The 23,289-nt window shown below is 47.6% G+C and overlaps 1 protein-coding gene across 1 annotated transcript in view; it reads right to left on the bottom strand.

The window, feature by feature from the left end:
- The window catches only part of LOC119097217 (corticotropin-releasing factor receptor 1), a 28,053-nt gene extending 12,309 nt beyond the window's left edge, over positions 1–15,744 (bottom strand). The window contains exons 1-4 of the mRNA XM_037220271.1: positions 15,685–15,744; positions 14,101–14,257; positions 13,027–13,157; positions 11,322–11,407 (exon numbers count right to left, since the gene is read on the bottom strand). Of these exons, the coding sequence (XP_037076166.1) occupies positions 11,322–11,407; positions 13,027–13,157; positions 14,101–14,257; positions 15,685–15,744 (434 nt within the window). The remainder of the gene's footprint in view (positions 1–11,321; positions 11,408–13,026; positions 13,158–14,100; positions 14,258–15,684) is intronic.
- Between the last annotated feature and the right edge of the window lie 7,545 nt (positions 15,745–23,289).

Genomic DNA, 23,289 nt, shown 5'->3' on the forward strand with positions numbered 1-23,289 from the left:
ATATTTAATCGGCATTAAATGTCCCTGCCATATTAGGGGACGACAATGCTTTACAAAACATCATCAGAACAAAGGACACACCGACTGACGAAGATGCTGAAATAAGACTTGTCACGTGTACCAAGGGCGGGACAGCTTAAAGCCTTGTCATGAAAGACAGCCTGGAAGCAGACCAAACGCAACTGAAGCGCACCATTATGTTGCATTAAGTTAAATTCCAGCACGGGGCCGGCCAGCTCCGCAACATGACCTATATTGGAATGACTATGATACCTCTTTCACAACACATCACAATATGGCTACAGAAGGAGCGCCAGAGCAAAACCCACTATCAAAAAACTATTCGTTCTGACCTGACAGAAAATACACTGACACTTTAATCATGTCCAAACAAACACCTCGAACAATGATGGTATACTCATGTTCAAAGCACTCCTCAAAAAAAATCTTTATCGGAGAGAACATGACTGACTTACACAAACAGTTTAGGTCATGCTTCACTTTGAACCTGCTCAGTCACTAATAATAGCAGGGTGATGTCGTGTCTTTAATTTGCGATGGTGTCAAACTGGCTGGAAAAGTGCTGAGCGATTGTTTGTATGTGTTTTGTAATTTGACCTGATGTTCGGATGCACTGTCTGTTGAATGAACTGTTTCACATTTGAGGGTATTGAAGCAGGTATCTGGTGTCATGAAACAAGTTCACTTATAACTAATGGTATGCTTTCAAGTAAAACAGGCTGTTCTAGACAACACAGCTTCTCTGCTTAGTAAATATGCTCCTCGATAAGTCATTGTTTGAATACGTCATCGTGCGTAGCACATCCTAGATTAAAAGTCAATTGACAGCCGTCATATTTGACAATCGTGCTCATGACCGCCATATATGAAGGACAGGACCATTATATTTTTATTCGCTTTGATTGCCGCATGGCGTATGGATTGGCAGGATCTGCATGATGTCATTGTGATGTAATAAATGCTTAAGTGGCATTGAAATGCACTCCCACAATTGCCTTTCCACATCTTGGCGACCTTTAAGCTCAGGAACCAGGGCGTTTTAAGTCTTAAAAGGGAATGGCCATGAGCTGCATAAAAAGATCTTTAATAAGGCTGTTTCGGTTCAAAGTCCCGAACGAAAGTGGAACACTTCCATTCACTGATTGTGCATCGTTGATGATGCCTCGAGGAGTATGCCTCGTATTTCGCCATGTCCGAATATTTTCCGTCCGACCGTCTAACATTGCTTCAAGAACGGGAAATGTATTTCCTTGCGACATAAGCAGGTTCAAACGAATGTAAGTGACTGTAGGAGAACTGACTTTAACTCGCCCTAAACCACGCAGGATTCAATTTGAGCAATCGAACAACCGCGCAAGAAACTGATGCAATCTTTGTGTGCTCTTGCATGCTACAAAACCTTTCATGTGCATATATATATATATATATATATATATATATATATATATATATATATATATATATATATATATCAACTGAAACTGCTTTTGTGTCATGATGACACCGGATACGGCCTAAAAGACAGATACACGGTTTAAAAGGGTGGTTGCACTACTTCCACAACGGGAGGCATTTCTACTACTTCGTAACAGCCATGGTCGAAACATTACCTATGCGATGCTTTTTCTGCTTGCGAGCCAAGTCCGCGGTATCAGACAGCAAGGAACTGGAGTCAACAGAGCGGCGACACGGAAAAGGGTTTCGGTTTGTTTTTTTACCAGGAAAGCTTTTTACGAGTGAACGAGCAGTCCGCAGGAGCGTGACCCGCCGTCGCGCCGTCCCACCACGGGGCTTAATTGGAAAGTCTCCAGTATTGGCGGCCGTCGCAGCCCGGCACCATGAGACCGCATCTGAGGCTAACCCGCCTGGTTCAGCATGCATGGTCCGCACTGAGACCCACTTTGATGGTAAGGTAAGGAGCAGGGGCATACTGACAAGCTGGTTCATATGAGGACAATCTTTTCTCTGATTGTTTTATTATATATATATATATATATATATATATATATATATATATATATATTATACTATGAGGAAACTTTCCTCTTATTGTTACATCAGACGCGTGCGATTTGATCAGTAGTACCCATTTTCTCGCTTCCTCGAAATCCTTTAGAATAGCTCAGAAGTTCGATTTGAAGCAGCCGACTCTACGGGAGACATCTCATTTGACTCCCTGCTCACCACTCTGAAAGTTAAGCACCTCATTTGCCTTGCTTTTTCCCACGTGTGTATAATTATAATGTTTGCTAGACATTAATGTGTCAAAATGCTTGCATAATATATGGTACAAAACCTTGTAATACTCTATTTAGAAAAAGATGTGCAAACATGAAGCTATTATCATGCGAATGTAACGAAGCATTAAATTGTGGCTTTGATTTCTTCCTTTCCCTATGGCGTTTACATATATTTCTTTCCAAGACGCTAAATATTTTTCTGACGAAATATTTTAAGATAAGCCTGAAAGTTCTAGCTGACAGGGATTAACCAGCACTACTGCGAAAATGCTGCCAACTAAGTGATAACGGGTCTAAGTGTGATGGTATGTTTCATGCTTAAATGTTGTATCCTGCATTAACATTTTTTAACCCCTGGATGGCAGCCGCCAGCATCACCACCACTAATAGTTCCCGCTAGGCACCCTACCACTTGATCAGGGACTCCGCTGACGGTGCAGGGCTGCCACCTAGCTCGTGGCACATCAATATCGTATTAGCATAGTGGATAGAGCTCGGCATCAAGCGCTAAAACAGGGTGGAAGGAACAGAACAACACACTCCTCATCAATGCGATATTTGAACACCATGATTTGGTTATGCAGAGGCGTTGCGAGCCAATGAGCGACTCGACGACAAAAAAAAAAAACGAACGGAAAAGGTCTGAGTGCCTGTTTGTGGTCATTAAATATTTTGGCCTTGTGCATTGCAATGAAATAGTCGCTACCATAACATATCATTGTTTACAAACTCCCTGCCTCCCCCTATATCGTCTTTCATTTACCATATTGCGCGTTCTGCATCTCTCACATAGATTTCGATCCATGACACCAGGGATAAACATGCATACGAACATATACGGAGCGGGACACGCATAGATGCATGCAAGGATCACACAAAACGCATACAGAGGTGATGAAACCTGCCGAGTGGGAGGATAAGGTCGGCGACAAAAATTTAGTTCTTAAGCAAAGCTTGGTGTCACAAATGCTGTTGACCGTACATTTTGACCGACCGTACACGACGAAACAATACAGCGCAAACTGGACAACCTAACATGAGAACTCCATACATAGATATTAGGTCTCCATGGACATGCATTTCGTAACACAACACAAGCAGACTTCTCTTCAAAGACTCTTTACCGTACCCGATGGCGCCATGGTATCTTTTTTAGGTTCCATCCCAACCCGGTGACACAAATGTCACATAATTTTTAGTTGGTCGCCCGACATGATGACAGATCGGCGACAAAGCAGTGTATTTCCGATGGCCCGGCCGGTCGGTCGGTTTGTTGTGTTTACCATCCGGCGCTCTGTGTCCTAAACTAGACGGAATAAAATACTGAGCAAGATCTAGATATGGGGGTTCGTCTGACCGCGAAGGCATGTTTCCATCGTTGCAATGCGACTGACAACAGGCAGGCAGTGGCTTTGATGCGCTGGTACTTTGAAGCGGCATTCGCATTTCAGTGTCGTGAATACCTGTTTGGGGTTTAGATTTTGAGCCTTATCTCCTTGTTGGCCGTACCGCGATTCAGCATCCTCTCCCCAGCGAGGAGAGTAATTGACAGTTCAGGGTAAGTCGGCGAAATAATCCGATCGAGGTAGAAATTGACCTGTGATTATTCGGACCACCATTTCAAGACACAGAAAGCCTGTTGACTCACTAGCAGTCATAAGCGACCGGCCCTCCTCCCTTTCAAAAGAACCGTGGGTTAGATGTTGACGTCTGGTGTCACTCCTCATGGAAGGGAATGGGAGGAGGTCCTGAAGCCCCAAATAAATAAATAAATACATTCAGTGTTTGGTGCATATTTGCACAGTCACCATCAATTTCAAACCCAACCTATATTCTTAGGCACTATTTGCTGTAAAAGCCATTTCACACAGCCATGCTTCAAAAGACTGAACCAAAAAAATGAAAATTAAGTGCACTTTGACCTGATCTGAGTTCCACACATTCAACCATGGGATTCAGCTCATCAGTGTCTGGGAGGTGTCACAAACGTTTGGGAGGGGGGGGGGGGGGGCACACTTCAAAAACCTTTCTTACACAAGCATAATCAATTGAAAGTTAAGTTCATTTTTACCTGAGCTGAGTTCGACATACTCAAACAGGAGATCCAGCGCGATAACGCTTGGAAGATTTTGGTAGTTTGGATGGATTTTTTTTGGCGGACTGGGGCTTAAACAGACTTTTTGAAAAAAAAATAGTTAAGGCCCAACACAAGTGATTAATTTGCACCAGGGGAGCATCATGAGTTTGATACACATAAGCCAATGAGGATCGACAAGACTTCACAAGATAAAGGCGCTAGAAGCCATCTACTCGTGATGGTGATGGTGATTTGGGCTCTAGGGCGCATGCTCTGCGTGAAAGCTGCCTGATCTTATTGTACATTAACAGCAGTGTGAAAAATAGGTGCGTAGACAACTACTCAGTCATTTGCAAAGACAATCAATGCGTTTAGTTGTGACCTGGCACACGTACATGCGCAACCTGTCAACCGTCCCACCCACGGTCACCTGAAATTTGCCACCAAAACCAAGATCCCTGTGTCATAGTTCGTCCTGTTCGCCAACGCCTCAGCAAAGCTGGGATTTTTTTTTAACCGCAAGATGCCACCAAATGCCCATATAATTCTATTGACAAAAAGAATCTAGCACCTTGGAAAAAATTTTGCATATGGCGTTCACCAAAGTAGCTCTTTTCGAGATGCACTTGAGCCTTGGGAATAGGAGCAGCACAAGTTTCAACATGACCCATGCGAAGCACTTGTTCAAACTTTAATCAACCAACTTCTCAGCAACTGGCCCTTGCCCGCTGGGCCAATCACAAACGTTCTTGTATTCGCGCCAGTGGAGGTACACAAGGCGGTTGTCATGACGGCGGTGGTCGCGAGTGCGGTGACACTTCCCAGTACTATTATTGGACGCAACTAGTCTTGAGGTTTCACCGGCGTATTTTTTTTTAACTCGCCCATAGGTGAGACACTCCCGTTAAAGAAACTACTACAAACAGCTTCGAAGAAGTGTAAATACCTGAAGGCGTGCTTTGCACGTATTCAGCGTGATTCGGAAAAACTCCGATCGGGAGGGTTGTCTATCTGACTGTGTTTACAGGCCTTCAGGCTCGCCACGCCCAAACGGCCGAGACTGATCGTCATCAAACCTTCACCGTCCGGTGCGTTCGGCGCACAGACTGTGTGCTGGTCTGGGCGCGGTCGGTGCTGCGCGCCACGCGCCACATCCCGTTCCCCGCAGGTCAGCAGGGCGGGTGATGACGAGGCTTCAGGTCATACTTGGCCGCACGCGAGTCACACCGCTCGCGGTGAACATAACGATCAGTCAAGGTGCAAGTGTGTATCCTTCTGCACTGAAGCATCTCCGCACTGGCAGTGCATGGCGCTACGATGTCCATATTTTTCATGCGGAAAGCTGACCGGCGGCGGCGTAACGGCAGTGGCGTGACGGCGGTGGCGTGACGGCGGTGGCGTGACGGCAGTGGCGTGACGGCAGTGGCGTGACGGCGTTTAAATTGGAGGATTCGGCGGCGCGATCGCCGCGTGAGGCGATCCGTTCCGATCCGATCCGATCCGATTCGATCCGATCCGATCCGATCCGATTCGATCCGATCCGTTCCGATCCGATCCGATCCGATTATAGGCGTCCGTTTCGGACCCCTATCATCGACGCGTCTCATATTCGCACCATTTCTGTGCCGTGCCGTGTCCCGGCTGTGCGCTGACCGACTGTTGCCATCACAAACAGGTTTGCGCGACAACCTATCGTAGCCGGCGTTCTCTGCTGCTGGCCGCTGAGGCGCCCGCGCTGAATGTGCCAGCGTTACAGTCCATTGTTGATGACAGCGTGGTGCTCCACGCATAAAATGTTGGCACAATGAGCCCGTGGCTAACTTCAATCGCATCGCTGTGTGTGTTTTACTGACTTCGTTTAAGGTCAGCATCGGCAGCTGCACGCGCGGACTTGGCCCCTTATGCACTAGCTGGCCTGGACTGGAAACAGCAGAGATTGGTTCACTGCCTGATGTCCGCAACTGCTTTCTGAGCACCCACCTACTCGTGCAATACATGCTCTTGGTGGTACGTGCACGAGTTGCTCTGGGTGGCTCGTGCACGAGGTGCGTGCACGAACGATTGTCTTGCCCCCGTCGTCGCTGCTGAATGGCAAGTGTCGCCAACTTCAATATTGGCACACCGGATCTAATGAGCGTATGGACCTGGTCGTTGTTGTCATCGGAACTTTACGACACATTCAGCTTCTTAGGTTACATGGCGTCGCCTGCCTCTCACCCAAGCCTAAAAGACGGACACCGTGGGGGCTCGTACTCTGTGCCTCGGGTTTCCTAAGCGCGCAGCTTAATCGCTACCTTTCACTACCAGTACACTAGATATGCTCGGCAAAGCCGTTGTATACGTGTGTGCGTGAGGGCTAGCGGCTGCGCACGCGATCTGGCCCCGCTCAGGCACGAACTAGAGTGGCTAATGGTGCGCGAGTTGGAATCATAATCAGTGCGCTCCTCCATGTCAGACCCCCCCCCCCCCCCCCTCCCACCCCCGTCAGAATCGATGCATTTTTCCATCACAACACTATTGAATATAATCTGCCATTTGGCGATCAGGAAAATAATTTAAGTCTTACATATCAGTGGCTACCAGTGTCACTATGCATGGCGCAGTGATACTTCAGACCAACAACAGTAATTCAGTCACTAGTGCACCGCAACCCCCCGAGTGGCTATGCGTGGTACGTAGCTGAGACAATGATTTCGGCGCCGGGAAACCCAAAATGAGTGGCCCATTGATAACTTGATTACTGTACCTATTGGGAGTTATGGGGACTGCAAGCCGTTTGCAGCGCGTAAGCATGCTGTAGATGGGTCTAATTCTATACCTTAGAAAACTGTAGCCCCTCCACCCATCATCCCGTCGCAAATTCTGATAGCCGCAATTTCGTCACAAATTCTGGCTATGCGCCTGGCTGGCCGGGGTCGCTGGGAGTGTGATGCCGCTCATATAAGTAATTAATGAGTAAAGGGCAGCCAACTTTAAGTCGAGAATCAGCGTAATTCAAAAGGGCACCACGGCAAAACAGCAGATCAAGCATAGCCTTGTGGCGCCCTTCTCCCAAAGTAGTTACGGGCAACCAAAGAAATGGTCAGCATGGCCCTGAGGAGCGACAGCAATGTGAAGCCGAAATGAACGGAGAGCATCAGAGTTATCACCAGCTAAACCACTGGTGGTAAAATTCTGGAAACGCGGAAGAAAAAAACATCGCAGCAGTCCGTTGCACTGAAGGACAGCGCGGAGGCGAAATCATGTGACTTAACCAGGGCATCAGTACGCCTCTCGAGCCCGACAAAGCGCTGGAAATGGAACGTGGCATCAAGATGTCACCAAAGACCGGCGGAGCGCCAGGGGACTGCAAACGCGACGTGGCTGATTCAAAGCCCGGGCTTTTCACAAGGCCGTTCGAAACTGGGCGGCTTAGGCGCCTCTATCTTACGAGCTGTTGGTGTCCCCAATCTGCCGAGGATGGTCTGTTAGAATTACCCCACTCTGGCATCAAAGGGGAGCGAGATTCGTTATTCTACGTAGCGCCACAGCAGATTGCGCAAGCAGGCGGGCTGCACATCGAAGCAAGCTGACACAGGTTCAACGGCCCAACGGTTGTCGCAGACACAGGTCCAACGGCCCAACGGTTGACGCAACGCCGCCATCCGGCTCACGCGACTTGGAATATTTGTCAAGCCAGCCACCAGGCCCCAGTTTCAAAACAAAATGACTAACCCAGATAATTTCAAGTCGTACGCGTATGAGTACCACAACGAATGCGAGATTTGGCAAAATCTGCCGGGAGGTTTGAAAATGCAAGGGTGTTGCATGCAATGGGTTCCAGCCAAGCTTTGACCATTTTCGAAAACCACACCACAGACAGAATGTCTAGTGCGAAATAGCCGTCTCCCCGCGCTGTGTCACACTAGCGGGTACACAACCTGAACGGGAAATGTGCGGGTTGGATACAGAATCTTTGAGAGACTCGATTAACAGTAAGGGCACGGCTCATTTTTTACGACGAAATTCGATTATTGGTAAAGGCAAAGCTCTTCTTGAACCGGTACGGGTATACCATTGGTACCAGCACCAACAACTGCCCTGAGTTTCTAAATGTACAATTTGTCAGGCTGTCAGCTCAACGAGAACGTAGCAAACAACACCTCACATGCACATAGTTGAACAATGAACAGTAACCTTCACATCTGGCGACCGACATGGATCGGAGCACAAAGTACATTATGCGTGATAAACAAAACAGGAGGAGGTAAATATAAGGTGGATGCCTCATCAAATAATAGGCTGGCAAGCGCACCTACCAGAGGGTTTTTTTAATGCCTCCAATCAATTCGAAAAACAGCGCCCGATCCAAAACTGCACGAAATCAACTCCACGCAGCCGACAAAGAAATGGTAAAGTAAAGACTAATGTTAAAACTCATCAGTGAAACATCAACTGGAGTGTTTTGAATCATACAGCATTACAGCCACTGTTGCCAGCGTGAAGAGGGGCAACAGTGGCTGCCACTCTCGACGCTGGCAACAGTGGCCGAGTTGCCATGACTCACACGCCGCCCTGTTTGCAGCTATGTCTCTCCGATCCCCAGATGGAAAATATCGGTGTGATCATGAGCCCTGCACTGTCCTGAGAGCTGCTCGTCACCCCTGTGGCTAGTCGTTGCTTTGATATCATTGTCGCTTTTCTAGATGCCACACATGTGCTACCTGTTAACACGCGCTCGGATGGGAGGTCAAATTGACCTCCCCCTGCAGGTTTTTCCAAAATGGGTTCCGAACGGCGCGGCGTAGCCGCGCCAAATTTTGTATAGCTGTAGAAAATTGAATAGCGGATCGTTTGACACCAGAAATTTATACGTGCCTTGTAAGGCCGCTGACCTATGGCAGGTCAAAGCCAGGCCATGGTTTCAGCGAAGGCAATTTCTAGGGAATCGTCCAATCTCATACGATAACGGAGTGTTCGACGAAGCCATACATCTCTGAGATGCTTTCTTAGGCACCACAAATATTGAACGAGCAAATTAAGCTGACCTAAGGTCAGGTATAAAGGTCAGACCAAGGTCAAAACCAACCTGTTTTATCACTTTTGGGCTTGCTGTATGGGATAGTTTGTGGTGCTCATTTCGAATTTATTGACAGCAGGAACCGCATTATACATCTTCCATTGACTTCTTAGAGGTCGCAAAAGGTCATTTACAGAAAGATGACCCGGGTCGACATTTTATTTTACGAACGTAATCTAGCGTAATCTTTGTCGCTTATTCAAATGCAAAACTCAGAGCAGTCTTGTGTGATTTTGGTCACCATGACCTTTGAAAGGTCAAACAGGGTCACTGACCTCAGATGGGCTATTGACCTTTTGATTAGAAACAGTTGCCTCGGTCCTGGAGGCACTTGGAGACCAACCTGGAATTTGACCTTGTTTGACCTTATTTGACCTAACGGTCATAACCTAGGAAGCTCAAACTTTGACCTAAATGAGTTTATGTCCAGATCAAGGCACCCTGTAAATTTGGTGTCTCTAGCTTTCTTAGTTCCCGAGATCTCAAGGGGGGGGTCAAACTGACCCCCTCCTTCAGCCGAGCAAAGGGTATCTAGCCGGCCAACCGGGCGCGTGTTAATGTTCCGCCGCGCATAACGAAAGTGCTTGTGTTCCCCCGTGTCCGTTTTTATGCTCAGGTTTGTGACAGCGCAAACAGCATGACTGTTGCCAAATTGCAGAGTGTGTCTGACTTCGCATCTTGAGTGATCCCCAAACGACTTAAATTTGACCATGTGTCGGATATTCTGCGACGGTTGGGCTGGCTTAGGACCCAGTGGTTACGTAACTTCTTCGATCTGCGTCTTTTGCAAAACAAAACTGACCAACAGCGAGTCAGAGACCGCACGTTGTCCGCTCCGCTGCAGCCAAGAAAACACCGAGTCCAGTATCAGTATCAGCTCGGCATCAATCTGGTCATTTGTCGCTTTCTCGCTCCAAGAACAATAATGGAAAGCGAGCATATGTCTACCGAATTGCGCATATGTACGAGTGTATCACCAGTAGCGGCAGGGTGGACCTGCCCCTTTCCACTTTCGACACCAGTGCTCGCGAGATTATTCAACGCTTCTGACATTTTAATATCTTGTACAAGTCTTCTTGTGTCGTGGTTTTGCTTGTCGCGTTGTGACTGTCTATGCACCTGTTTATAGAAGCCTGAAAATAGCCTAATACATGTGGAATGACCTGATAAAAAGCAATTAAGTATAACCACCTAGTTCCCTCCCTACGTTCTGTGTCATGGGGTTTTACGACGCAATCAGCTGCTGAGGCTTTTAGTGGCGCCTGCCTCCCACCCTGGCAGAACGTATGGACACCGTGTGGAAATGAACCTCGTACCTCTGGTGATGTGCTTTATGGCAAACAGTCGCGCAGTTGAAATACTGTGCGTGTAATGATAAACTGAATTTTTACGGGGTTGTCGGAGCACCATTCTATGCCATTTAATGTTCTTGTAAGGGGATACGCTGTTCCGAAAATACCATTGGCGTAGCCTGATAAAATTGACTAAAGTTAAGAGCTCGTGAACCATTCGTTCTGAAGCCATCGTCATAAAGCATTGATCTCATTGAGCTTAACCTTCCAGAACCAGATTTCCCACTCACAGTTACACCATGCACAAAATTTCCTGAAGTCTCGGAGGTCAGGGGTGACGTCGACGCCTCTCCGGCCGACTTGTCGATTTGTCTTTGCTGTCGATTTGCTCCACCTGTGGCTTTTGCCAAATCAGTTCCCGATTCCCTATCCCTCACCAGATATTCCTTGAAGTCCTATCCAATCCGTACACGCATCCGCAGGGTGCCAACGGATCGCGTGGATTCGTGACGGCCTTTGGGCAATGGTCAGCGGCCGACAGCTGGCCCGCCAGACAGCTGGCCGCCCGACAGCTGCTCAGCTCATTAGCTGCTCCGCTCCGCACGTGACGCTGGCTACGAGCGCTCCCTTACCTGATCTTCTCCATCTCCATAGTAGTGTTGTTCCTCATCCGCGTGACCAGGATCCGGACCACGTTGAAGAGGAACAGCATGTTGATCTGAAACACGAACAGTCTTTCAGACGCGCCTCGCGCGCGCGCGCGCGTTTGCTGTTCAGCGTCGCCGCCAGCTGGCTCGGGCTTCTCAGCCCCGCAGGCCAGCCGCCCCATAAAAAAGCCTCTTCTTTCCCTCGGCTCCTCAAGAGCGCTCTGTTGTTTCCCGCCTCCTCTTCCCCACTCCCCTGGCGACAAATTTAATGAAGATGGAATGACAGCTCTGCCACCCTTCACTGCCGACTGGATCCACGCATTAATATTTATCCGAGAAAGAGGCTCATCGGCCCAGTACAGCTGGAACGCGGAGGCTCGCGTATCAGCGCCGGAACTGGTCACATGACATCCCCTATCACGTGAAGAGAGGGGCATACCCAGACCCAGATCTGTTCACTCCGTAGCCTAGCCTGAGCAACGCATCACACACGGATGCGGAGGCCCATCAGTATCGCATCACAGAAAGAGATGATCTGGGGTGTATTAGTAGCGACCGCGACGACGAGGATGCTATGCCGATATCACTTATGACGTCATAGCTCATATATTGCGTGTCGTTTGGTGTTCGCTGCGACCCGGACGATAAAGATTCTACGTGATGTCCGTGGAATTTGCCGGCCGCGCGGAATCTTTTCCCGCGACTCGATCGGAGTGAGACAAAAATGGCGCAACACATCAATTCTAAAGAGGTTAATTTGCGCACCAAGGACCGACCGGAAGTGATAGAAATGTGTGCTATGCGTTAAAAGCGGCATAATTTGCAGCTTTCGATGTTAGGAACACTCCGGACACCTTGACACGAAAATATTGTGTCTGCCCGCGCAGTGTTGTCACGACAGTTACGAAAATGTAAACTGAAAACGTGTCTCGCTGCGCACAGTCCGGCAGAGATTCTACGTGACGTCACGTAGAATACAACATTCTTGGTGCGCTGCGAATACATCCCTGGTCACATCTCACATCACGCACGGAGACACCAGCTCACCGGGTCCCTCAGCCGGTCTCGCTTAGCGGTTATACGCGGAGGTGACCCGGTCCCGTCACCACTGATCCCGTCGCGTATGGAGATGACCTGATCACACCGCACACCACACACGGAGACGACCCAGCCACAGGTCCCATCACATGGAGATGACCTGATCACACCGCACACCACACACGGAGACGACCCAGCCACAGGTCCCATCACATATGGAGATGACCTGACCACACCGCACACCACACACGGAGACGACCCAGCCACAGGTCCCATCACATATGGAGATGACCTGACCACACCGCACACCACACACGGAGACGACCCAGCCACAGGTCCCATCACATATGGAGATGACCTGATCGCACCGCACACCACACACGGAGACGACCCAGCCACAGGTCCCATCACACATGGAGATAACCTGTCCCACTGCCCCGCTATCACCCACTCACGGAGACCGGGTCCCAGCATCACACCACTCACGGAGACCGGGTCCCAGCATCACACCACTCACGGAGACCGGGTCCCAGCATCACACCACACGAGGAGACTCAAGCCCCACCCCACTGCGACACCGCCCTGCCGCCGCTTCACTGGCGGAAGTGACCCGGTCATGGCGTCTCACTCCGATGCGCAGCCGGCGACTCACCCCCAGCGCCGTGATCATGGGGGCGATGAGCAGCCAGATGCAGGCCAGCTCGGCGTAGCCGAACCAACAGTTGGCTGGCAGCGCGCGCTCCGTCGCCAGCGCCCAGGCCGTGGCAAACGCCGCCGGCAGACCTACCGGAGACGCAGCACGTCACGGGACGTGACGCCGGGCGTGACGCTCCCGACACGGCCGGCTGCGGCGTGTGCATGGAGCTTACTGTCAACGTTGCAGTTCATAGCTCAACGTTCATCAATGCTGGTCTCTCTGTTGAGTCAAATGGCCTAACCAATCACCAAAAACCTCTCCAAATAAGAAATATCCATTCATTTTTAACACTCGATGGCCGGCCTCCGGACGAACTGACTGAACCTCGTCCAAGACGCATGGTTTAAAGCAGCAATTCCAAACTGAGAGTGCATTTGAGAAGGGTCTTAGTCGGCCATACCCGGGATTTCTTGATGGTCTCAGAGACCTGGCCATTGAAGGAACGGCTCTCAAACACCGCGAGGACTCTGATCGTGGGACGAACAACGGCTGCCGTGACCTTTCCACAGGGCCCTGGTCATGCCGAGGCCGAGTCTGTTCAACGCACTCGTCGAAGGCTTGTCAACGCGTTCGTGACGTCTCGGATAAATTGCGTACATAAACGCATGACGCTACAAAGTGATCGCTATAAATTTGAAAACGTCTCCAAACAACGCTTCGCTGTACATGGGCAATACCTAGACGGTGGTGTCCCGTTGAGTGGCGATGGTGCTCATTATTGGCGATGAAAAATGAATGTGGACGTTACACTCACCCGGCCTTTTTTCAGACGGCGTCTGAATCCCGATGCACACAGTTTACTTATGGAATTAGACCTGTAATATATATATATATATATATATATATATATATATATATATATATATATATATTTATATTTATATTTATATATATATTTATATATATATATATGTATATATATATATATATATACAATTGGCCTTAAAATAGCAACGCTGGACATAACCGGTACCTGCTTACCCTCGTTTCCAGTTGCATACACAGAAATAACAAGCGCTCTCGGCTTACCCCAGCCGACCAAATGGAGAAATTTGAACGGAGCCCTGGAGTCGAATATGGAGACAGTTATTCTCGAGTGCAGAAAGAAGCCTTCGTTCCACATCCACATCACCGAAGAGAGACGGCCGTACATTTGCAGCGAGAGGATCGCCTTGCACAGCCAGCCCTGCCGAACGGCAGACGGACGCACAATCAATGTCAGCGGGTTACAATACCCGCCGACGTGGGATATGCTATCGAGACCGGTGGTGAGGTGCAAGCATATCGTAGCGCGCTCGGCTTCATGACGCGCATCCAGGATCCATACATTGGGGACACATATCACGTCTGAACAGACACGGCGTTGGACACTCTTTCTAAAGGCATAGTAGGCCACGTTTCCGTATTCTGAAGAAAATAACATAAAATACGGAAGCTCTCGGATTCTGCCTCTCCTTTTCGCCCAAATTTGCCTGGTTGAGATACGTTTGGATTCTTCTCAGACAGACCCCGGGTGCCTTGTGTGATGAATCTCGCGTCTTTTCCTGCTACAAAATGGAAGCCTACAGCTGTCCCGCATCATCATCGTCTTGACGGCAACAGATGGTGCGTCTAGAGTCCGCCCCGATCGTTTTCGCCAATGTGAGAAAAGCGCCACGTTCGTAGCGATGGCAGCGACGCAACGGCTGAGTGCGCCCAATATGCCGTCTGGATAAAAACAGTTTCATTTCAAGGTAAGGTGAGCATTCGCTTCTCGATCTATTGTCATTATCCTCATCGAAGAACTTTCCCATTTAGCGAGGATCGGCAGAGGAGAGCTTAGAGTGAAATAAAAACGCTTCCTTGACGCGTGCTTCACTTCCATCCTTCCCAAGCTTCATCAAGCGAGCAAACAAAACCCGGGTCGTCCGAACCCGCTCACCGCACCGGCTCGGGTAGCGCGCGCGGCTGGCCCGGCTCAGCTCTCAGCGGCCGAGTCTACTCAGAAGTCGGCGGGGCCGAACTAATGTCACGCGACTGGCGGCGGGCGGTGGTCCGGCCACGCACAATGTGCACAATGTTGACAACCTCAGCACTCCACTTTCGGTCGCGACAAGGACGGCCTGCGACCGACTGAGCCGCGCGCACGCTGCTGTGTGTCTTGGCGTGCTGGTGCTGTTTGTCGTGCGATGACCGCTCACGTCCGAGTGGTGCCAGCAACGAATGCGGCGCAAAGGTTGCACGTCTGAAGCCGTGCGGTAGGCATCATTGCATTTGTGAACACATCCAGTGCGAGGAGCTGCCATCATGAAGTAATGACGTGCAAACTGTGAGCCACAGAAGGAAATGTGATGTGAGCAATAATGATATCAATATGTGATCCGAGGAATTGCATCAGCAAAACAATGGGACACGAACGAACTCAGGTAACGTTTACCGAACTGCAGGCACGAGGAATCGCGTATTTAAAATCCGATGCAAACAATGTTTTGCAATAGGAAGATTCAATGTCAGGAGTTAAGAAGCCGAAACGTTTCACAAAAGGACGATCTGAGTAAAACAAAAATGCGAAAAGAAGCGCACGGAGTTATAGGTTATAACAGTACGAGGGTCCACGATGATGCGTCCACTTACCACATCTCTGTAGGTCATCCCGCCTCGGCGAGTGATGAACGGTTCTGATATGATGATCATGATGATATTGCACAACATCAGGGCAACGATGAGGTTTTTATGCACGGAAAGTCGGCTGCATTGTAGACATCTGTGGAAAGAAAATTTAATCAGGACATCCAAGGGGACGAGGAAGTTTGATGCACGCCCAAAGGGTACAACAGAACGAATGTTTTACGATTGGTTATGTAGCATCCGATGATATCTTGTTTACGTGTCTGCCGATAACAAGTGTTACATATGTACTCAAACCACAATTCATACAGAGTTAATCCACAACCTAAAGATGCTTGCATCCGAATGTTAAGATATCTGGGTGCCGGAGTCTTGGAATATCGTTACACGCCTGCGTTTGTACGAATGCAATCCTTCATAAATATAAACATATATTACCATATAACTAACATACTTAATACAATTTTGCAATCCTCATATACCTATCGTGCAGGCGGTGATCTGAAGCGATTGCCCACACGATCAAACGCATAAATGTGTTATTAACGGAAAGCTACATCTCTACAAACACTTCTGATATCAGAATACTATAGCAAGCTTCTGAACCGACAACAACACCGGAAGAAAGCTTTTCGTACAAAAAGACGAATATTTCGGACAGCGAAAATAACTACGGGGCCCACTCACGAAAAATGGTGTTAACCTTATATTAGTAGACGGAATAAGTGTACGCCTTTATGACAGAAGACCCGGGGTTAGATGCTGTTAAAAGGCACAAAGGTGTCATCGATAGAGCATCTCAAATGGGAATTCATGTTAAACTGACGCTGTTGTCAGTATAAGTTCATTTTTCTTTTCAATCACGATAAATTAATGAATCATTTCGTGAGACATCTGGAAGTTTTAGCGCCATTTCATAATTGTATATTCAGTAACGCTGCTCACTGTTTCTATCTTATTAAAAAGGCATCAGTTTCTGCTTCAGTCAAAATCAAAATGAACCGAAAATTGTCAATGGAAAGCAAAGCGTTCCACAAGTCGCATGAGAAAACTTGCTTAAACAGGATAGTTACTTCATCCAAAAAGGAGCACCACAAACTCTCCTGGGACAAAAAAACGGCAGGATCAGACATATCCCACATCTACGGTGTCAATAAAAGATATGAAACTTTCATCTAAATTACAAAGCGAATATTGGCAGCTGGCATTTTCAAACGGTGTTGTTCTGAAGCGAAACCTTATTCAACTTCTACACTTAAAGGGAATGTTCCACATTTGAAGATATTCAGAGAAGCAACAGGCATGACGGGAAAGCTTACTTCTAACTATTGGTAAGTTTTCAAGCTGCAAAAGCCATCCTAAGTAGCAAAATTTCAAAGTTTGTAAAAATGCACCCAATTATGTCGTTATTTGGTGGCGTCATGGAATGGTTTTGTGACGACAGCAATACCTGGCAGCATCTAGCAGCCAGACCTAAAGAATACCTCGAAACGCATGAAAGCTGACGCCAACAACCCATTTTCGTCGTGGGCGCTGGGTTGGGCGGCGGATTAGTGAATGGCTTGCTTGCGGATTTTTTGTATTGGTACTGGTCGTTAAAGAAGCTTTGGCGGGCTGGTTGACATACGCAACGTAGCGATCGCCAGCTTCTAGGGCAGATTACTAATATCAAAGCACGATATGCTGTGAAGACTGTCATGAATCTCGTACCGAAACCTGCCAAGGACTGCTGAAGATGTGAATACCGTACTGCCGACTTATCGTTATCTGCAGTGCTGTAGCCCTGACATTGATATCATGTGATGTGCACAGCAGTTGCTTTATTATTTGTAACTGGAAATGCAGTTGCATGCAAAAATAAATAAATAACAGTGTTATGAATCGATTGCCAAAACGTTCTCATTTATATGGCAAAGATGTTAAGGCTAAGTTACCAATGATTGTTTTTTGTTTTGCTTTCTTGCTGCGGCTTCTTATGCAATTATTAGTAAACCCTGATATAACCGTTGTGGCATAACTGTATTCTCACTGTCGATAGTCCTTTGGCGTTGTTAAATCAGTTGTTTCCAGCCATTCATAACTTATAAGCTGTTATCTCACAGACTCGGCAAAGAGGAGCCAACCAACGCGACACATTGTGTAATGGCACGGGTCAACAGTGGCATCGTGGCACTACCTTAGTGCTGCACTGTGGCATGGCATAATGAACAATGATGGGGGTTTGTACCATAATCCCTGCTACTTTCATAATAAATTATATCACGAAAGAATGGGTCAAGCATGTCTTCTTGCATTAACTCCGCACCTGACATATGACTGACAAAAAAACATGATACAATATACAACTCACTTTCAGCAGGTACGCAACCAATAAGTGACACACTTTCCCAGCCTGTTTTGGAAATCCACAAAACATGGGTGACAAAGATGCAAACACGCCTTCTGCTTCCACAGCGATGCAACATGCTGTAGCCATCAGGCTGCTTTACTCAAAAATGTTATTCACACAAGTGATAACGCAAGTATACTAATAAAATATTGCAAGTGAAATGACATTGCAAACTTGGTGGCCTTGGACAATTTTGGAGACATGACAAATGCCTGCAGTTATGGTTAGATCAGCGAAATGCAAGGAAGCGGTGAAGCTGCTGATGTCCACAAGGCTCATGATAAAAATATTTTTAAGTGTCATCCAAGAAACCGATAGCAATACTTCTCCACCTTTCTCAGCACCCAGCATCTCACAAGTTGCAGTGGCTATGACGTTGATGACTCACAAGCAATGCTTGCCTGCATACAAAATTCAGAGTTTTTAAGGGAAACACAATTCTGCAAAGTTGTATCATGTGAGCTAACACCACGCATGTGCATTAATGAGCTGCGCAGGCCAGCCCCTACTGCCACGCTGAGTTGCAAATATAATGACAGGCAATGGATTAATTACACGCTGTAATGCTTCAATACGTTAAAAATTTTGACAAGATCATAATGAAGTATCAAATTGCCTTTGCACACCCCTGCAACATAGAGGATAGTGTTTCTTTCAGCTTACGAGCATCACCACCTTGTCCTGTTCAAACACGAACATAAAGATGGAGACAGGTATCGATATATCACATTTATTGGGAATCAGTAGACTTAAAGAATGTCAAAACAATACTCCCTCTCAGACGTACAAACCTCACACGCACACTCCCCATCCCATCAAGATCAATGCAAACCACTGGCACGCTCCACCAGTGGCCACACCCTTTTCAAGCCCCTGATTCATACTCTTGTAAAAAAGCGTGATTTCACACTTCCACAGCCCGCGGGACTATCAGATTGCAGGTTTTCTTACGCACAGGGTTCCGGTCATAACACCGCATTTCACCGTGAGCTCCCTTCCAAACAAAGTCCCAAGGGGGTTCATGGTGATGCAGCTCAAGAGGTTGTACTTTAAGGACACAGTTTTGTGTTCAGGATTTAAATTTGTTACGTGATATATATTATGCATTTAGCAATTTATAAAGATACGCAGATATATATATATACATATTTATTTATTTATTTATATTTATATATGTAATTACTGTAACGTTTCCCTAATTTTGTAGTGCCTAGCTAACCCATAAACCCGTGCAAGATTCTTTGCTCCGGTGCGCACGGTGCCAGCCGAGCTGTCCGTAAGAAATACGTGAGTAGAAAAAAAGAAAAACACCAGCCGGAGAAAAAAAACAGAGCTGCCGTCGCGTCTTCCTTTTAGAACATTCGGGAGGGCACCACTCTTTTTCGGTGTCGTATTTTTTGGCAGATAGTGGCGTTGTTTTTTAGAACTTTGGCCCATCGCCTAGATACAAGGAAAAAACGCCCCGTTGACGAGGAGTGTCGCACAACCCGAAAGTGTTCACGCTCACCTCCGCGACAAACATTCAGCGGCGAAATCTCACTAACAGTCAATCACCTTCCGCGGGTCGTATCATATGTGCGGCATCATCGCTTTTGCGAATGTATCAGCGGCCATGCTGTTTGACCATAAGCAGAAAACAGCTTGTAATATCACGGCGGTCGTATGACGTTTCTATGATATCATCATTGCGGAGGCGGCTTTAAAATAGTCCCTTCATAAACATTTTTCCACTTTTGCGGGCGTGTAACTCAGGAACCTGAGGGCGTTGGGATCTTTAAAAGGGCATGGCCGTGAACTGCATCAAAAGGTCCTCAAGATGGCTATTTCAGTTCAAAACCCCATGTAAAGGTGGAACATTAACCTTAATGATGTCGGTTACAAAGCAGTCCCCCAATGTTACGGGTAATGGAGTGCTCTGAATTTGTTCAATGATTATGATGAACATAAGACCCGCTCAAATTCGCAGGGCACTGCTTTTATGAACAGGGGGCTCCACGCCTACCGTTTTCGGATTTCCTGCTTTAGTTGAAAGGATGAACGATTCTCCGTTGCGAGTCCAGCCGTTATCACATAGGAGCTCTCGTCATAAAACGGGACTGCCAGTTGCATCGCCAGCGTTGATTAGCACACACCACTGTTTTCTAATGTACGTGACACCTATGACGTCATTGGAGATTTACGACGCACTCAGCCACTGAGACTATGTGAAGTGGCTTGCCCCTCATCCTGGCATTAGGAATGGGCACCGCGGGGAATTAAACCACGTTCATCTGGTTTTCTAGGCGTGTTTTCCAGACCAGACCAGACGTAGCCGAGCCACGGGGCTATGCTCACTTACCCTCCTCCTTCCTTCTCTCCCCCCTGAGCCAAGGGGTTCCCACCAAACACCATGCAATTTCACGGGAATTTTTCCCCACATCACAGGATTTCGGAAAACAAGTGACACTTGCTCCCTCTCTCTCCCTCTCCTGAGGAAAGTTTTGGCTACCTGCGTGCACCCTGTCTCCCTCTGCATCCGCGCCTCACTGGGCGCTGCTTCTTTGGTATCCAAAGTCGCTATACACAACGTCTTGTGATCTTATTACGTTGCTGTCTTGACACGTTGTCATCTTTATAGCGATGCTGCCTTTTGATTTCACTCGCTTCAATTTCCCATGTATATTAACTCACCGAAGTAAAGCTGCTCCCTACTTACATTTCAACACACAAGGACTGGTATGAACCGATTGTCACCGGCACCTTCATTGTTATTACACAGTTCACATTTTGTATTTTGTTTTTTATTTATGTTTCATATATTCACATTTTCTGTCAAACTGATGTCTACGGCATCAGCTTAGCATCATTTTGGCACAAACTAGCTAAAATAGAAACAACATAACTGTGCCACAGTTCGCCAAGCAGTACCTGAACTAAACGACTGACCACGAGGAAGCTACTGCCATATTCTAGATTTTGATGTCTTGTTGGCTGCCTTAATGGTGGAAGTAGCTGAAGAGCTAAGTTCAAAGCAGACAGCTTTATGAGGAATCTAGACCAATTTACTGCCAGCACTTCCGTCATTTTGGTCGTCACAGGCCGCAGGGCAAGTGCTCTGGCTTTTAGAACGACGGCTTCCGGGTATTGGGCGTCAATAGGTATGCCCAGGTGTACGTGCTGTAAGGGACAATGTTGGTCCTTTGAGGAGTTCTGAATCATTTTGGGGGTGCCTGGTACCTCAGTGATTGCTCAAGAATGTGCCCCCCCCCCCCCTCCACTCTTGACATAACTCAGCGTTTTTCTCGGTTCTCATGATCGTTTAAAACAGTAAAGATGTTAAAGACCAGGTCCGACGATCATCTAGTTTTCGGCCTCGTCCATGGGTTTTCTGGGGCCTCCGTTCCTGAGAGTGGGCCACGGGTACCGCATATCACTGATCAGCATATCATTGATAACATATCCAAGCTATCAACTGATAGCATATCAAGCATGTCATTGATATACTTGCTCAAAGCAGTCAATTTGTGCAGCCTGGAGTTACTGATGCGTTACGTTTACCATGAGTTTTCTGCCATGGTGCTACTGCGCTGTAAAAAAATAGAAATATGTTTGTTTCACGATTATTTGATGTTTGGAAAACAACTCTGGCTTTGGGGACGATCTCAAGAAAAAGAAAACACTATACGACTTTGCGTGCTGAAATTTTTGACCGACAAAAGCCCCGCCAAGTCTGGCTCATAGCCCAGCGAAAAGCCCGAGGGTTCTAGGCGGGACAGAAATTGGTGGCTGGCGGGCTGAAAAGTTACGTCTCTTCATATCGGACCATCAGCGACCGAGAACCAGCGCCAGGCGGACCTCAATCACAGGCCGGAGGATGGGCGAAGTCCCTGCACATTTTATGAGGAGTAAATTTAGCTGATGTAGACCATGAGATTTATGCTGTAGTTCGTGGTACGACCCATTGGGAGCAGGGAGGAAGAAATAACGTCAGAGATCGTGCATGTCAACGGTAAGTCGCAATGTAAACTGGTCAACGGCGGCTTTTTTCCGGCGTGTTGATACCTGAGCGACGATGATCGTTAACAATACGCTCACAATTACCGATATTTTATAGTGTCTCGGCGCATCATTCACTGTTCGCCCATTATCCTGGTTCGTCGCTCAGTCCTGCTTCATCCGCGGGTCTTGAGAACAAAATTTGGAGCAGGAAATCCTGCAGTGTGGGGTATGTGATGCCAGATAAAAAAAATCACCTGATCCAAAAAAGTTTTATCGGTGTTTTGGTAATCAACTTCAATTTTAGTCAAATGCAAAGCTCAATGCCACAATTTAGTGGTGCTTTGCGATCTGCGGACTCTCGAGTTTAAGAACTTCGCGCCTCTTACAGTTTACGGCAGACGAGATGCTTCCATATCCTGCAAAAACCTTGCGTGTTTCAACGGCTAGTATGTGCGAGCCTACACAACGTCCGACGTCACGCCTCAGAGGACGTGGCCAGTGTGCAGGGCGTGACGCTGGGAGAAATTTCCAGAGGTAACCTCGCCCACCCGAGGGTCTCTTCAGCGCAACATCTGTCGCAGCTACCTGGAGCCTGAAGAACTGGATCAATGAGCAGACCATGAAATATGTCTGCCACGGATCACGGACGGGGTCAGATCAGAATAACTTTTGTGCTGTGCACGGTTTGACGAACTTGCTCTGAAGCTTGACCTGTGTCCAAAATCAGCGCGAGCATCAGCTCAAAGTTTCGCGTTCAGGCTATGAGATCGGAGTGCCCCAACTTGTCATGTCACGTTGGCTCTTAGCCGAGCGATGCGCTGGATGACAGTACAGGGCTGTGCTCGGCTGCTCTTCGATTGCCGGCTGGCCTTGGCTCCCTGGGGAGCCGGCTGGCCTGCAGGGGGCTCGAGAGAACAGCCCCGCTCACTATGGTAGTGGGTGGGAGTCTGTCTGGACTGCCGGGGGCCCCGAGAAAACAGGTTATTTTTTGCCTCGATTTCAAATCATTGTAAGACAGCTTGTAAGACATCTACTATAATAATAATGGGCAGCGCTATTCCCAGTTGTGCATATTTTGGCCTACGTTCGTGTACCGACGCCGTCTTCCTGGGGTTCCGGTTGTTTGCCCGCATTTCAAAGTTCCAAGGCAGTTCTCTGAAATTTCGTGAATGAAATGGACTGTTATGTTGATAATAGATAGTATGTATATATATATATATATATATATATACATATATATAATA

Source organism: Pollicipes pollicipes, unplaced genomic scaffold (assembly GCF_011947565.3).
Source record: "Pollicipes pollicipes isolate AB1234 unplaced genomic scaffold, Ppol_2.1 Scaffold_4295;HRSCAF=5057_pilon_pilon_pilon, whole genome shotgun sequence".
Classification (NCBI taxonomy): domain Eukaryota; kingdom Metazoa; phylum Arthropoda; class Thecostraca; order Pollicipedomorpha; family Pollicipedidae; genus Pollicipes; species Pollicipes pollicipes.